General features: G+C 49.4%; 2 protein-coding genes across 3 annotated transcripts in view; one reads left to right on the forward strand and one right to left on the reverse strand.

Moving 5' to 3' along the window:
* LOC121194077 (bone morphogenetic protein receptor type-2-like) lies at positions 1–13,483 on the reverse strand. Its single transcript, XM_041056653.1, has 19 exons — positions 13,195–13,483; positions 11,813–11,992; positions 10,029–10,214; positions 9,714–9,923; positions 9,471–9,578; positions 9,297–9,388; positions 8,895–9,128; positions 7,523–7,637; positions 7,144–7,304; positions 6,914–7,061; positions 6,406–6,542; positions 5,948–6,084; positions 5,529–5,721; positions 5,342–5,441; positions 4,858–4,937; positions 4,649–4,750; positions 4,333–4,539; positions 3,154–4,216; positions 1–3,020 (listed from the first exon to the last, which is right to left on the reverse strand). The coding sequence occupies exons 2-19, from the start codon at positions 11,883–11,885 to the stop codon at positions 2,710–2,712; spliced, it is 3,657 nt and encodes a 1,218-aa protein (XP_040912587.1). The 5' UTR covers positions 11,886–11,992; positions 13,195–13,483; the 3' UTR covers positions 1–2,709.
* Positions 13,484–14,357: 874 nt separating this feature from the next.
* The window catches only part of mylka (myosin, light chain kinase a), a 35,132-nt gene continuing 34,535 nt past the window's right edge, over positions 14,358–14,954 (forward strand). The window contains exon 1 of one of the 2 annotated variants that reach the window (XM_041056652.1): positions 14,358–14,485. The gene's annotated coding sequence lies outside the window, so the exon portion shown is untranslated. The remainder of the gene's footprint in view (positions 14,486–14,954) is intronic. The other variant, XM_041056651.1, reaches the window with a different exon arrangement.

A 14,954-nucleotide genomic window follows, 5' to 3' on the forward strand; every position in this document is an offset into this window, starting at 1 on the left:
CTGAAGCCGTTTGCCTGAAATCCATGAATGTACAGAGATGAGAGGAAAACAGAGAGAAACTGAAGGAAAATGGAAAAGTTCCTGCTTCTCTGTTCTGAGCTCCAGGTCTGAGACTCAGATACTGTCGACTCCGTGTGGTGAAGACAAGCTGCTTCCAGGAAACAGTCAGAATCCTGGTCCCGGGCTTCAGTTTTAGCTTTGTGGTCGTAGAGTTAGTCTCCAAAACCAGTCAGTTTGGTCTGAGTCTACAGTCCAGTCCAGATCTGGAGCACAGTTAGACCCAGGCCAGGTTAGGATCAGGTCATTCTGGCTTCACAATTCTCTGGATGTAAAACTAAAGCTTCTCAGGGTGAATCTGTCAGATTAGCATCTAAAAACAGTACAAACAGTAGAAAATACAAAAGTAACAAACCTCATTTCAGAAGGCATCTACAATTCAAGCAAACTAAAATAACAGCATGATATAAATGAGCAGGTTGATATCACAACAGTGTCTTTAACACAAGTTTGTGAAAATTAATCTGAAATTTGAGACAAAACAGGAGGAGAATGAACAGAAAACAATGATGGACGTTTATAAGGCTTGTGAACTCTTAATAAGTGAATTAGTCGCACATTTAAAGGTGTAAATGTCACAGGTGTGTCACACTTACATATTTAAGTCTAAAACATTACAGCTTACCTTTATAAAATCACACATTCAAAAACTAACAGGAAAAGATGAAAACGGGGTGAAACCATCTGATAATTCGGTCCTGGTTCTTTAACTCATTGGTTTCTCCTGTTTTTTTGTTTTATGTCACACCAAACTCCATTCAAAAAAATCTGATATTTAAAAATGTTCAGCTTCTACTACTGCTACTGCTACTACTACTGAAACTACAAGTACTACTAAATGCATATACCTCGCAAATAACAACATAATAACAAAAATTGTTAAAAACTGTAAGGATCCACTTCTACAGTACTATTAAGCATCTTTAACACCTAGTGGACGGGAAGCAGGTTGGGCCAGTTTATACTGTGGTTATACTAAAATAAAGTGCTGTGATCATGTGAGTAACTGCTGACTTTACCAAACAATATCGTTCTGCAGAAAGTTCTTAAAATTGTCAGTTCACAATTTCAACTTGACACAGATGGTTTGATGATCAGACGAACATCAGACCTTTACGTTCACTTTATGACTGAGCTCTTTCCTAAAGCTGCTTTTAAAACCCAGTGGATTGTGGATGGATTTGGGGAATAAGACGACTCTGGAGCTGTTCCAAGTCGTAGTTTGTCTGTTGGATCAAATCAGTTTCTTCTTCCGTCCGACGGTTCAGACAAACGGTTCGACGGTTCAGACAAACCCCCTCCACGCTTCTTTATCTGCTGCTCGTTCCAGCCTTCATTATCGCCGTTAAAGTTCCTGAGGAGGTTGTTCGTGGCCGAGGTTTCGCGGTTCAATAAACTCCGCTCGACCCCAGCTCATCTCTCTTTTCACTTGTTGTCGTTTCTCATTATTTCTTTTTCGACTTCCTCTGTCCTCCCAGCCCTGACATGGTGGCCACAGCAGTCCTCACAAGGCAGTTCACAAAAGAAGGTGCAAATTAAAAGAGTAAATATGCTCCTGCAGTAATTCTGTCTGTCTGTTAGCAGGAGGCATCGTGAACTGACTGCATAGCTAGATTCAGGGTTTAAAGCAAAAATTCTTCTTTGAATCAAACGTGATGTTGAACAAAGACACAAAAACAGAAGTGTCCTTAAAGAAGTGTCACTGTTTTTGATGTAATTGCACAAGGTGTCTCTTATAAGGTTTACAAGTTTCCTAAATAACACAAACTTTATTTAAAGTGCGTGAAAAAAATCTAACATTTGACTTCAATCCTCTCTGGTCACAGTGACTAACCTCACACCACGTCCACCGAGTCATAGCAGGAGCCCAGACGTCTACGAGGAAGGAGCTTAAAGTTGAAGTCTTGGGCAATTCGGTACTCGGGCAGGACCAAGGTCACACCCACATGCAGCTGTTTACATTGACTTAGCCAGAAGACCTGTCGCAACAGGAGCCGGATTTTTGCATTTTGAAGACCTCGGTCAATTTCAGTCTTCAAAGAGGGTCAACACCAAAACCATCCGTCACGCACCACATTGCCAGCGACAGATGAGTCTATGGGACCTCAAAACGGTACCAGAACCAAACGTTCTTCTCTCAACGACCGGCATCTTTGAGCTCCTCGTCAGTTTTGTTACCCGGGTAGTTTAAATTGCCTGTGAACCACAGGGAAATTCAGAGGGAGCCTGAAAGTACAGCAAAGAGAAGGTCCTTTCTGGGCACTCTTTTTACTCTAGTAGCGTCAAGGCCACACCCACTAGCCACAAGACTAGTTGCAACATGAGCCAGTCATCTTAAAATTAGGGAATCGCCTCAATTCACCACCAATAAACGTATATTTTGGACAATATGGGCATTGGTGCTACTTGGGCACGGTGAAGGTTGAAAGTTTGAGGTGAAACTGTAACAGGACAGGGCCAAATGCTGACAATCCTTCAAAAAATATGGATACCATAAGAAATTCAAAACCCAACTTTTTGTTTTGAATTTCATTAACAGCTCCTGTCGTCTGTCTCATCTCCTGTGCCTCTGATTTAACAACTGAGAGGGAAGACGAAGTGAAAAATTAATCTGCGCTCCTTTAAGAAAAGAAAACCTTTAATTCAACAACCTTAGAAGCAGGTCATCCCATCAGGCTCGGAGGTTGTGGTTGCTGTGGCTCCACTGCCAACCAAAAAGACAGCCATGCTGGATTTTGACTGGTTGATTTTAGGGATACCGGCACTTCCTGCTCTACGAAGACCAGAAGATAACTGGCTGGTGCCACTGGTGTTGAACTCGAAGTCTGGGTCGAGAGCTGTATCTGTGGAAACAACCCATGAGGCTGGACGCCATTTTTTCAAGGTGTATGGTGTCTTAACACGCCGTTTTATTTTCTCTCCTGAAGCACTCAGGCTGCCATTATCCGTCAGAGAAACATCATCTGAGGAGCAGAGACGTGGAAAAAACATCAGGAAACTGATGGATGCATTCGCTTTAAGGAATCAAAACCGGGGAAACTGGGGAAATCTGACAATTTCTGACAATCAGTTGTTAGACATTTAATCTTGACTTACCTGAGAAGATGCAGGACGAGGACAGGTCCAAAGAACAGGGACGCTCAGGCCTCCTGGCTTTGGTCTGTCCCACCTGATCAAAGGCTGAAACTTGTGGAACTGCAGGTTCTGGAGCTGAAGCTTCTGTAAGAGCTGTGGTTTCTGAATCTTGAGATTCTGAATCTGGTGTTTCTGGAGTTAGATCTTCTGAGGCTGGAACCTCTAGAGAGGAAGCTTCTCGATTCCAAACCAGAGCCTCTGGATCTGAGGCTAGAGCTACTAGAGCTGGAGTTTCTGTAGTTGAAGGTTCATGGGCAAGAGTTAAGGTATCTAAAACTACAACTTGTGAAGATGAGGTTGAGGCTTCGGGGGCTGAGTCTGGTGCCTGTGAAACTGGGATTCCTGGGGCTTTAGGGAGTAGCATTTCTGGTGTTTTTGTTGAGCCAGAATCTGCATCTCTGCAGCCTGTGACAGTAGAATAGACCAGATAAGCCTCTGGATTTTTGGTATGTTCAAAAGCCAACGCTGGCTCTGCCACAAGGGCTTTCTGGGGACATGGGCCTATAACTGAGCCTTGATCTCTATCCTGGCCGCACTGACTGACTGAACCCATCATCCTTTCAGGTTTAACCTCTAAACCCTTGACCGTTGGCCTGTTGTTGTTGTTGTTGGAGTTTGAGCCGCGTCCTGACAGGATGTTTCCGGAACGTGACTGATGATGCAGATGAGGAAGGGGTTCGCTCTCGGCGGGCGGCTGTTCTCTCCTCAGCAGCGGTTCGTGTTCGTCAGGACTGAAGTTGAGTAGGTTCAGGTGGCTGTCTTCTCCTCTGATCATCCCTCCCTCCATTTTGTCCTCCTCCTCCAGCTGTGGTCCTGCTGGATTGGTCCGACCTATCATTCCGTTCGTCACCAGGGTAGGGACCCCCGCACTGTAGCCACTGGCAACCACCGTTATTGAGTGGACTTGGCTATCAGTCGCAACACTGACTCTTGTGCCAGTGTTGCAGGTCACCGTGGTAACCAGGTGGGGCTCTGCAGCCGCAGCGACGGTTACAGTGTTCATCTTAGCTACACCTGTTTCCACCTGAAATACAGTAAAGTCTGAAATAGTGATGCAATAAAACATGACCAGGAAAATGGTGGATAGTGACAATTAAAGGCCCCATTTAGGCCCATCTGCTTCATTCGATCAGATCCTACCTGTCTGTGGTTGGACTTGAGCTTTCCCAGCTTAAGTCGAGAAGAGGCCAAGGTGGTCTCCTTGGCTTTGGGGAGAAGGTGGAGGCTGGTGGGTCTCTGGGGTAGGTTCTGCTGTTTGGGGAGGGGGTGAATGGAGGTGGAAAGAGGAGTGTCAATGGCACCGACACCCCCTTGTTCACCCTGAGGAGCTGACACAGAACTGTTTACCTGGAGGAACCGCAGGAAAAGATCTCAGGTTACTGTGGACATTCATCAGCAGCCACATCGATGACTCAGTGAGTTACCTTCATATTGGTACCTTATTAGCGTGTAGTACCTGATGGTGCAGGACGTTGGTAGTTTGTGGCTCTGAACTGAACTTTTTCTGTGAGTGCTCCATCAAGTTTTCATCAGAATTCTCCCTCAGGTTTTTATCCACCTGCAGAGACAGGTGTTCACGTGTTAAAGGTGTGTGGAGACTGACGTGGTCTGAAGTTCGCACAAAGGCACAAACTGCAAAAATAAGGACACATTAAAAGTAAAGACCTCTGTTGGGTCGAGCTTGGTGGCTTCCAAGTCTTCTTCTGTCAGCTGCAGGCTGACGGGGACACTGGGCACAGCTCCACCTGGAGGACAGCGGGGACAGTTAAAACACACAAGACAACCACTCACCATCTTAGATTTATATTTCACATTATATCCAAGCCTGGTTCTCCATCCATCCATTTTTGGCAGCTTATCCAGAGTCGGGTCACAGTGGGAGCAGGTTAAGGAAGGAAATGGGCAGGCTTTCCCAGGCCAGAGGAGATATGCGGTCCCTCCCGTATGTTCTAGGTCTACCCTGGTGTCTTCTGTCAGTTGGACATTCCTGGAAAACCTCCAGTGGGAGGTGCTCAGGAGGATCTTGATCAGATGCCTGAACCACCTTAATTGGCTGTTTTTGACGTGTCTGGAGCAGCAGCTCCACTTCGCTCTGAGCTTCTTCTTAGTATTTGTTTTAAGGTTTCTGAAACATCAGCGTGCGACTTACCGTGGTGTTCAGATTCAGAGATGGTGCAGAGGATGATGGCCGGTGTGAGGGCAGTGGTGGCGGACACACTGCTGTCTGAACTGGACAACCTAGCTTGACTCTGACGAAGAGAGAGAGAGAGAGAGAAATGAATGAATTCAATAAATAAATGATTTTTTTTAACTTTTATCACCTGTCGACCTTCTACCTGCGCCTGCTGCCGTTCATAGTTAATGGAGTTTCTGTTCTTTTCGGCACCTTCCGCTCCACTCATGCTCGTTTTGCCGACAGATGCTGAGTGCGTGTCTCCCTGAAGATTTTTGACCACGCCCACCTTCAGATCCTCAATGTAGGTGGAAACGGAGCCAACCTGAGGAGACCAGCGGCCATGAGAAAAATTCCTGAGAGAGAAAGAGACAAATCAGGAACCCGGGAATGTGTCATCCTTTTTTTACAGTGTGTGTACCCGTGGTGGTGTGTACCTGTGGTTGCATGTACCCGCGGTCGAGTGTACCTGTGGTTGCGTGTACCCATGGTTGCATGTACCCGTGGTTGTGTGTACCCGCGGCATTGTGTTCCTTGAGGTTGTGTGTACCCGTGGTTGTGAGTACCCGCGGTCGTGTGTACCTGTGGTTGTGTATGGCGGTGTGAGTGCTCAGCAGTGTGAGTTCAGACAGCCTCTCCTCTGCACACTGAGCGGTGAGACGAGCTTCAGCGTCCTGGTCCCAGCAGTCCTCCATCGTCTCCTTCAGGGAACGCAACGCCTGAAAGTCAGCAACACAGTGTCAATACTGTGTTTACCACAAACTTTAGCATTGAATCAGAATCTAACCTAGACAATAAACACCCTGTGGAACATTTATAACCTGAATTCAGCCTGTCAGGCAGAGCTTCCATCAAACACGCTCCACCAGTCAAATGTTCAGTTTGACGTATCAGGTATTTCTTGTGGAGAAGACTGACTGACCTCAACAGACTCTGGAGGTGAGGCTCAGGACATCAACGGTAAATTCTAAGGTCGTGTTGCTACTTAGCACATTAGCAAATGGAGTGTATCTCTGAGTTGAACCTAACCAGACACTAACCAGACTGTTCTCCTTCCAAGCTTCGGGGAACCTGGGCCTGTACTTCTCTCTGGCCACGAGGATCTGCATGTCCTCGAAGCTCGGATGATTCCCGAGCTCCGCCTGAAACGCCAGCTGGTACTCTGGTACTGTTTCACCTTAACACACAGACATTCAGTGTACGCCAGGGTTAGCCAGTGATCTGCATGGTTTGCTTTGGTAAACAAAAGTTTTATATCACAGATCAGAGGAGGCCTGTCCTCCTGGGGGGGGGCGGGGTGTGAGTCAAAGATAGCGTGTGAGGCGATGGGGACAGGTGCATGCAGGTGTTCTACAACCAAAACGAAGTTACTTATTGCAGTGTGATGATTTGACAACATTTAAAACACACAGTAGAGAGGCCGCCAAACTTCATTCAGAATTCTGCTGTTTTTAAGTGTTCTTAAACTTTTAAATCCCTGTCCTAGTGATGTGAGTCATGTTGTGTGTCCTTCGTGCAGCCTGTTGTTGGTTTGAAGTGCGGTGTCACCTGGGAACAGGTCGGAGCACCTCCTGAAGCTCTCCCAGTAGAGCAGACCCAGAGCGTAAACATCCACCTGCTTCAGCGCCGACTCACAGTCCCTGAGGTTCAGAGCTCCGCCCAGGACCTCCGGAGCCATGTACCGCACTGTCCCCACCTACAGACGCACACACACGCATCAACTTGACCTTCTGTTTTGATTTTACGCCTGTCCCGTCATCATCATCACGTGACCTGACCTCAGATATTGCCATGGTATCATCGTCTCCGGGGCGACAGGACCGGCTTCCCGTCAGCCTCATGGACAGACCATAGTCGGCGAGGACACAGGACAGATCGGCTCGGACCAAAACATTCCTGCTGGTCACGTCTCTGTGGGCCACAGCTGGTTTGTACTGGTCTGAATGGGGACAGAGGACGAAACGTGTTTTCGTGTTAAATAAAGGCGATTCGGAGACGTGAGGACACAGACAGCTGCTTCGATCTGAGGGACGCAAATAAAAACCAATTAACACAGAGACCAAACCCAGCTCTGCCTGTCTCCCGTGACGTCCTGATCCCGTCAAATCACGGACTGTGGACAGTGAAACTCAGGTGAGATAATGACAGGGTGTGTACCTCCTCTGTAGAGCTCAGTGTGAAGGAAGGCGAGTCCTCTGGTCACGCCGTGAGACATCCTGCAGCAGGTCAACCAGTCCACTGTGTGGAGAGACAGGTATCGAGACAGACAGCCCTGATGGACAGACAGGCAGAGAGACGAGAGAGAGAGAGAGAGAGAGAGAGAGAGAGAGAGAGAGGTTTACAGTAAATATGATGGTGATGATGAATCCATGTGTTCCAGGTGTTTCCTGAGGATCATGTGAGTGAACATTTGGCCTGATGATCACATGACTGATAACACAACAACTAAACTCATAAATTCATTAATTTATTCATATACACATATTCACACTTACACTATATGTGTGTGTGTGTGTGTGTGTGTGTGTGTGTGTGTGCGTGCGTGCGCGGTCAGAGGCTCCAGACAGGAAGCAGAAGTGAAGGCGCCGTCTTCTTCCAGAACAATAACAAGGCTAATGGAGTCAGAGAGACATGAACTCAGAAGGTTGAACTGAGTTAACCCGTGTCGGCGCCCCCTGCAGGCTGCAGAGTCCACTACAGCCAGCGCACCCTGACGTGTGATCTGATCTGCAGACAAACACAATGAGCCTGCTGTTGGAAACGTGAGTGAACCCTTGGATTTAATAAGTGGAACCTCAGACCACGTCTTCAGATGTCCAGGAGGATTTTGGACAAGTCCTCCTACAGAGCTGCTTCAGCTCAGACCGTTCCCGGGACGGACGTCTGCAGCGATCGTCTCATTTTGGGTTTTACCATCAGCCTAAAGAAGACAAGAGGACGATGAGGAAGGGAGTGGAAGCACCGCCGTCCACGACCATGGATGAGCACGAGTCAGGAGGCTCTGCTGTTACCACCAACCTCTCACCTGATGCCAAGCCAGACCAGCGTATCAGAAACACATCCCCTACATACACCTGACTGACAAGCAGGTGTACGCAGGTGTACGGGCCACAAACATCAGCCATTATCCACACAGAGGACAAAGATCTCTGCTGGTGAAGATCTGACCATATTTATCAGTGCAGATCATTCCAAAGGGTTCACTGCCTCTTACATTATCTTACCGCAGAGACTGTAGTGGACGTACAAATCTTGTCCTGTGGGGGCGCTGAAGGAAGGTGTTATCTCCAACTCAGGGTAACACCAACGTTTACACCTCAGACAAGCTTAAAACTCTCTTTTGAAATTTTCCCATGCTCCCTCTCAGGTTTGTGGTGGACAGAAACAGAGTCTGTTTACTTATAAACAATAATATAATGTATAGAATTCTGTCAACATAACAGTAAACATCAGTCTAATTATCAGAATACAGTTAACAAGCATAATTACTAAGAATAGACAGCATTAGCTGTTCACTTCGGCCTCTTACGTGTGGGTAGTACTCCATGAGGATCAAGAACTCTGGTTGTCCATCAGCCGCCGTCCTTTCGTCCGCGGCGAAGAAGCGGGCGATGTTGTCGTGCTGCTGTAGCAGCGGCAGGCGGTAGATGGCGCACTCGTTGGCAAAGTTCTGCCGGTTGGCAGAGCTGAAGAGCTTGACGGCCACGCAGCACTCGCTAAGGCATCCGCGAAATACCGCACCGTAACGGCCTCGACCGATCAGCTGCCAGGGAGGACAGAGAAACGGAAACAGAGAGATGGGACTCGTGGTGTCCCTCAGGTGTCCCCCGTGTGCTGCCTGTGTGGTTTGTTTTAGCAATCCAGTGATTTTCAGTCCCCCTAACCCCCTCACTACTGCCCCGGCTCTGACTGTGGAGCGGGTCAGAGTTACCTCCAGCAGTTTCAGGTTGTCCAGGTCCACGGCTGACTCAGCGTTCGCCGCCTCCATCGCGCCCAGAGCAGACAAACCGTGCTTCTGTTTCCCTGAGTGCACGCAAACACACAGTGGGTATTAACAAATCATGTGACCTCACGGTGTGTGTTCAGGGAGTGTGTGTGTATGTACCTTTCATCATGCGGTATCCCAGGAACAGCGCCACGATGAGGATGGCTGCTATGGCAACGGTTACCAGGGCGATAAGCGCAGTCTCCTCACGCCTAAGTGGCTGGTGATCTGTGGGGTGACGATGTCACTGTTAGCATCGCCATGATGTCATCACTCAGCAAACACACACACACACACAGCCTGTCATGGGTTGCTCTGCGTCTCAGGTGATTTTTCCGCCCGGTAACAGTGAGGCGTGCTCACCTGTCTGCCCGTCGTCCCTCCCGTCGCCCTTCATGAGCCGCAGGGCAGGGGTGTCATCGGTGGGCGGGGCCTCGGTGAAGTTGGTGTTGCAGAGATCTCGGCTGCAGCAGCAGAAACGGTAGCTTCCGTTCTGGATCTGAGAGGGCGTTGCCGTTACCAGGCAACGGTCGCCATGACACTCCTGCTGGTCGCCAATGTGAGTCCAACAACCTGGATGAACAAACACATTTAAGCCTTACCTGTGCAGGTGTTTTCTCAGATCAGTCGCACCAGGTGTATCCTCACCCTGACCTGGCCTCAGCCCGTGTGTCTCACCTTGCTTCACCAGGTGCAATTCACCGTCCGTTTTCTTTTCCCACAATCCATAGCAGCGCGAGCCGCGGCTGCAGCGTATCGTGCCGTTCTCTCCTCGCACCACTCCTCGCAGCTCATTGGTCGGTCCGCTGTGAGGCTCCACCCCATGGTCTGTGAAGGCACACTCTGTGTCCTGTGACTGGAGACCTGCACAGACAGGTTCATTGATCAGCGAACACAGGAAGCTGAGTCCTAATCACATGATTATCAAAATAAAAGCACAGGTTGATTTCTGGCTGTCTTGGTGCTTTTTAAACTAACGTCTGAACGTGTCAGAGATCAGGAAACGAACGTTTAAAGCCTCGCAGCTCCCAGACTGAACGAAGCATCAGAAATCCAGAAACTGTGTGAGCCATCTCACACACACACACACACACACACACACTCTAACCTCAGAGCCTGGAAAAATCTGACAGCTACAAATAATGATGCACTTTGGCGTTTTATGGAGTCAGAGCGATGAGAGGACCCACAGAGCTGCAGAGTGAGGACGAAGCCTCGGGCTGCTCACGTCCTCTTCATCCAGTGTCCCGGCTTCACAGCTCCTCGGCTCCTCGGCTCTTCGGCTCCTCGGCTCACACCAAACTTTTTCATGCACATTGTTTTCACAGAGCTTAGTCTCTTCCGTTCATCAGATACACCGCGTTCAGATTCATCATCGTCTCCACAGCATGAATTTACTGGACTCAGACTGTGGAGGCGTCGCTGTGGCTTTTGGGTCGGTGACGGCATTTCCAGCCTCCGTCAGCCTGTGGCCCAACAGGAGGATCCAGCTCCAAGATAAAACTTTAAACACTGTTCAAATGTGCTGAGTTGGTTTTTATTTAAATGTCCCTCGTGTGTCTGATGTTTTGTGTTGCCATAGCAACAGCAGCAGCTGCTCAGACCAGATTTTTCTGACGAACAACAAAGCAGCATTTCACACACACATCCAGACACACACACACACGGCTGCCTGATTTTACCTGCTATGTGATGTGATATTGATTTCATATACATACACATCTTAAATTTGTATGTATGCAGAATATATAAACAGAGGCAGCTGCACCTGCTGTCACACTTTAATCAGGTTTTCCATCATGAATCACAAGCTTCTCAAAATGTGGTCTGATGTTCCAGCTTCACGCCCACAAATACCGAGTGAAACAGTTCCTGCTGGATGAATAAGACTAATGGGGGGGGGGCGGCGACTCTTCATGTTTGATCCCCGTTGCTCACGTTTCATGCGTCCGCCTTCAGAGCCGCACTTTCTAATTTCTCCAGTCAGTGTGCTCGTACACAGGAGTCAGAGTCTGGGTGCTGCGGTGCGGCGTCACCTCACAGGAAACCGTCTGACCCACCCACCCACCCTCCGCAAACTATGTCGGAGTCAGGAGGAGTCTCACTGTTTAGTCTACTGTAACACACACACACGCACACACACAATGAGAGGTGGAGTGTGTGCGTGTGTGTGTGTGCCTTATCAACTCCATCATAACCAAAACACAGAAACTGACATAGACTGGCCGGCGACTGTGTGTGTGTTTCAGTATTTACATAAGAAAGACAGGATGGGAGGTTGTGCGTGTTTGTTTCATGACTTCAGTGTAGCAGCTCAGACCAACAACCACTGCCAGGAGGTTCAGTGGAAACATGAGAAGCTAACAGTGAACCCGCTAAGCTAGGCTAAGTGAATCAGTGCTGCAGCGAGTGACGTGAGGATCCAACATGAATCCGATCCAATGATGTTTGTTCGTACTGACCGGTCACAGCGGGCAGCAGCGCGACACACAGCCACACTGCGAACGATGATGACGCTCCACGTGCGGCGGCCATATTGAATCCACCTGACGGGTTCGACTTCCTGCACGCGTCACGCTGAAACGCTGTCCAACATCACGGATCCTGGGTCAGATTGTTCCACAGGACCTGGACATGTCCTCCTGTGAAAACACACACACACACACACACGGAAAATCAAAGTTCAGGACTCCTTCTATAACATGCATTCACCTGGGCCCCAAGAGGTGTGCAGGTGTGCAGGTGCTTCAACCCTGAATAAACTGACAGTGACAGAAAGACTGAAAAACAGCACAGCGCTGCTGATACTGTACTTTTACTTTTTACTTTTACCCTGTCCCTGTTTGTGGCACAGCAAGTTAAGCGTGCGGCTTTGGACTCTGAACTGCCTGAGGATCGGAGCGTTGCCGGTTCGATTCCTCAACTGCACACAGTGAATATGCAAAATGTGATATGGGTGGTGTTTAAGGAAACGCCACCCCCCCCCCCCCCCCCCCCCCCCTCAACAATCTACCCCAGCTCCCCAGGCTCCTTCTAGGGAAGCCCCCTGCCACAGGGTCTCCGGTGCATGTGTGTTGATAAAATCGATTCTCGTATTCTACGTATTCTCCTATTCTACGAACTCGCGTCATCGAATTCATGCATGCGCATAATTTAGTAATGCCCAAGTTTGCAGTTTTTTATTTTCAACGTTAAATAGGCATTGCTTACTGTCCGATGATGTTCGTTGTTTGGCAGCGTCACACCACGCGCGCATGCGTGAATTCGATGATTCGAATTTGTACGTGAGCACGTACGAATCGATCTTTACAAAATAAAATGAGAATAGGAGAATCGATTTTATCAACACAGCTCTACTTGTGTGTGTGTTTCGTTCACTTTGTGTGAGCGTCAGTATTCTGTCAGTCTGCGTGTCTGTGATGTCCACGCGACCTCTGTCATACACCTGTGATACGTCTGATACGTCTCACGTGCATCACTGATGAACTAACGGCATCGGCATCTCTGTCACAAACCTACAGCATCACTGTCCATATCACTTCACTGTGACCTTCATGATCCGTCTGTCCCCTTTGAGACACACCTGTATTCACCTGCACACACACACACACACACACAGATGAGTGTGTGTGTGTGCGCTGCAGTGTCACAGCTCAGCTCACACACCGCAAAGATCACCTGGGATGTGCGTCTGCCAGGTACGTTCATCAGCAGCGTTTTCGGAGCTGAAGATGGAAGGGAGTGGCGCGCGAGCGCGCACACGCACACACGCACACACGCAGACACACACACACACACACCGGTCAGTCACACGTTAACGTGTGTGTAATAAAACGGTTCATACCGGTGAGGAAGACTCCGGCCGGCTCTGCAGGAGGGGATGAAGCAGCCTCTGTCTCCGTCTGTCTGTATTCTTATTCTGGCCCCTGCTCAGTTCGGCACCGTTCGGCCACAGTTCGGCTCGGCTCGTCTCGGTTCGGTCTGGCCCGGTCCAGTCTCTCCTCGCCGGTACTGATCCGGATCCAGCTTCAGCAAATCAGAAAAATGCGCAGGAACGAAGCTGCGCTGCGTTTCTCTGCGGCCGCATCCAGACTGTCAAGTTAAAGGGACGAGCGCACACACCCAGCTTCCGGATGACACTTTCAGAATAAGAGACCCAGACCTCGCATTTTGGAATGATATTCATCTCTGGTCGTTTTCCACAAGTTTTGGTCTCAGCTCCGAAACAAAGACACTAACTGGTCCATTCTGCTGTCACACCCGGAACTTTCACAGGTGCCCGTGCTTCTTCTTGTGCCTGAACCTTCTGAAAAAAACCCCAGAACAAACTGTTCAAACTGTTCTTTTATTTTGAAGGCAACTATACCCCCACTTCCTCTCTACTGTATGATGAACATGGACTCACACTGAGGTTTAAACCGCTTTAAAGCCACAGACTTCAGGTGTCCCTTCAGTGCTCAGCTTCCTGAGTGTGACACCTGGACAAAGGAAGCAGTGGCGGGAAGTGAACAGGCCGACGGGGCCCAGACCGGAGGCTGCGTTCGGCCTGCGGAGGACTCGGACGGTCCCCCTGTCCAGGTCCCAGCTCTGTGAGAATGATCCACGACAGGGAACAAACAGGAAGCTGAGCACTGAACCCGCTGAAGCTGCCGCGACGACCCGCGGCCACCAGGTGTCACTGCAGGACGCGATCATGAGCTCAGTCCTCAGAGACACGCGAGAGCCGCTGTCTCCTCCTGTGGGTTCAGACCAGGCTCAGACGTGATGACTGAAAACAGAGATTCATCTGTGAGGACGAGGACGTTCGGCGGACCAATCAGCAGCCGTCAATGTGCCTGAAGGACCAATCACAGATCCCTGTTCTTCTTAGTTTTCATTGGTTTAATTTTACTGCCAAAGCTTCACAGAGTTTATTCAGAGGGATGAAGAGGATGAAGAGGAGGAGGAGGAGGAAGAGGAGGAGGAGGAAGAGGAGGAGGAGGAGGAGGAGGAAGAGGAGGAAGAGGAGGAGGAGGAGGAGGAGGAAGAGGAGGAGGAAGAGGAGGAGGAGGAGCCCGGTGATGAATGTGCTGATTGTTCAGGTGAACCTCCTCAGTTCCTCCGTCGGTGTTTGGTGAGAGGAGAAAAACGGAGAGGTGAGTTTGTTTTCTCCACCTTTACCTCCAGCACCTCACCACGTCGCCGCCGCTTCGTTTCACACGTGGTTTCAGTCCGTTTACCGGCGCGTGCACCGCCTCAGATCGGCTTCTCTCTCTCTGAACTAACGGACTCTGAAGTCTCCGGTCAAACCGGATGTTTTAGCGGGAAACAGACGGTCCGCGAACCGTTCACGAGCGCGACGTGACACGCGGAGGTGTCTCGGTGTCTGATGCTGAGATCAGGTCCGGGAGGAACCGGACGAACTGAGCTCGGAGTTTTGATGAAACAGAGTGAGGCTGGAAGCGGCAGCGGTGAGTTCCATCAGCTCATTGTTTACCTGAGGTCTTACTGTCCAGCAGCAGGACCTTTCTGTCCAGCTGGGATCAGTCCTCTGACCGTAACGATCCGGTCCCTGTCAGAGCGGCGCAGGTCTTGGACCTGCACGTGTCTGTGACCGGTCTGTTG

Source organism: Toxotes jaculatrix, chromosome 15 (assembly GCF_017976425.1).
Source record: "Toxotes jaculatrix isolate fToxJac2 chromosome 15, fToxJac2.pri, whole genome shotgun sequence".
Classification (NCBI taxonomy): domain Eukaryota; kingdom Metazoa; phylum Chordata; class Actinopteri; family Toxotidae; genus Toxotes; species Toxotes jaculatrix.

Excerpts from the sequence above, each read along its gene's own strand:
- LOC121194077 (XM_041056653.1), bottom strand. The coding sequence starts at position 11,885 with ATGGCCGCCGCACGTGGAGCGTCATCATCGTTCGCAGTGTGGCTGTGT. Across the intron at positions 7,305-7,522 it reads CACTGAGCTCTACAGAGGAG|ACCAGTACAAACCAGCTGTG; the intron begins GTACACACCCTG and ends GTCCCCATTCAG. Across the intron at positions 4,540-4,648 it reads CCAACGTCCTGCACCATCAG|GTAAACAGTTCTGTGTCAGC; the intron begins GTACTACACGCT and ends CGGTTCCTCCAG.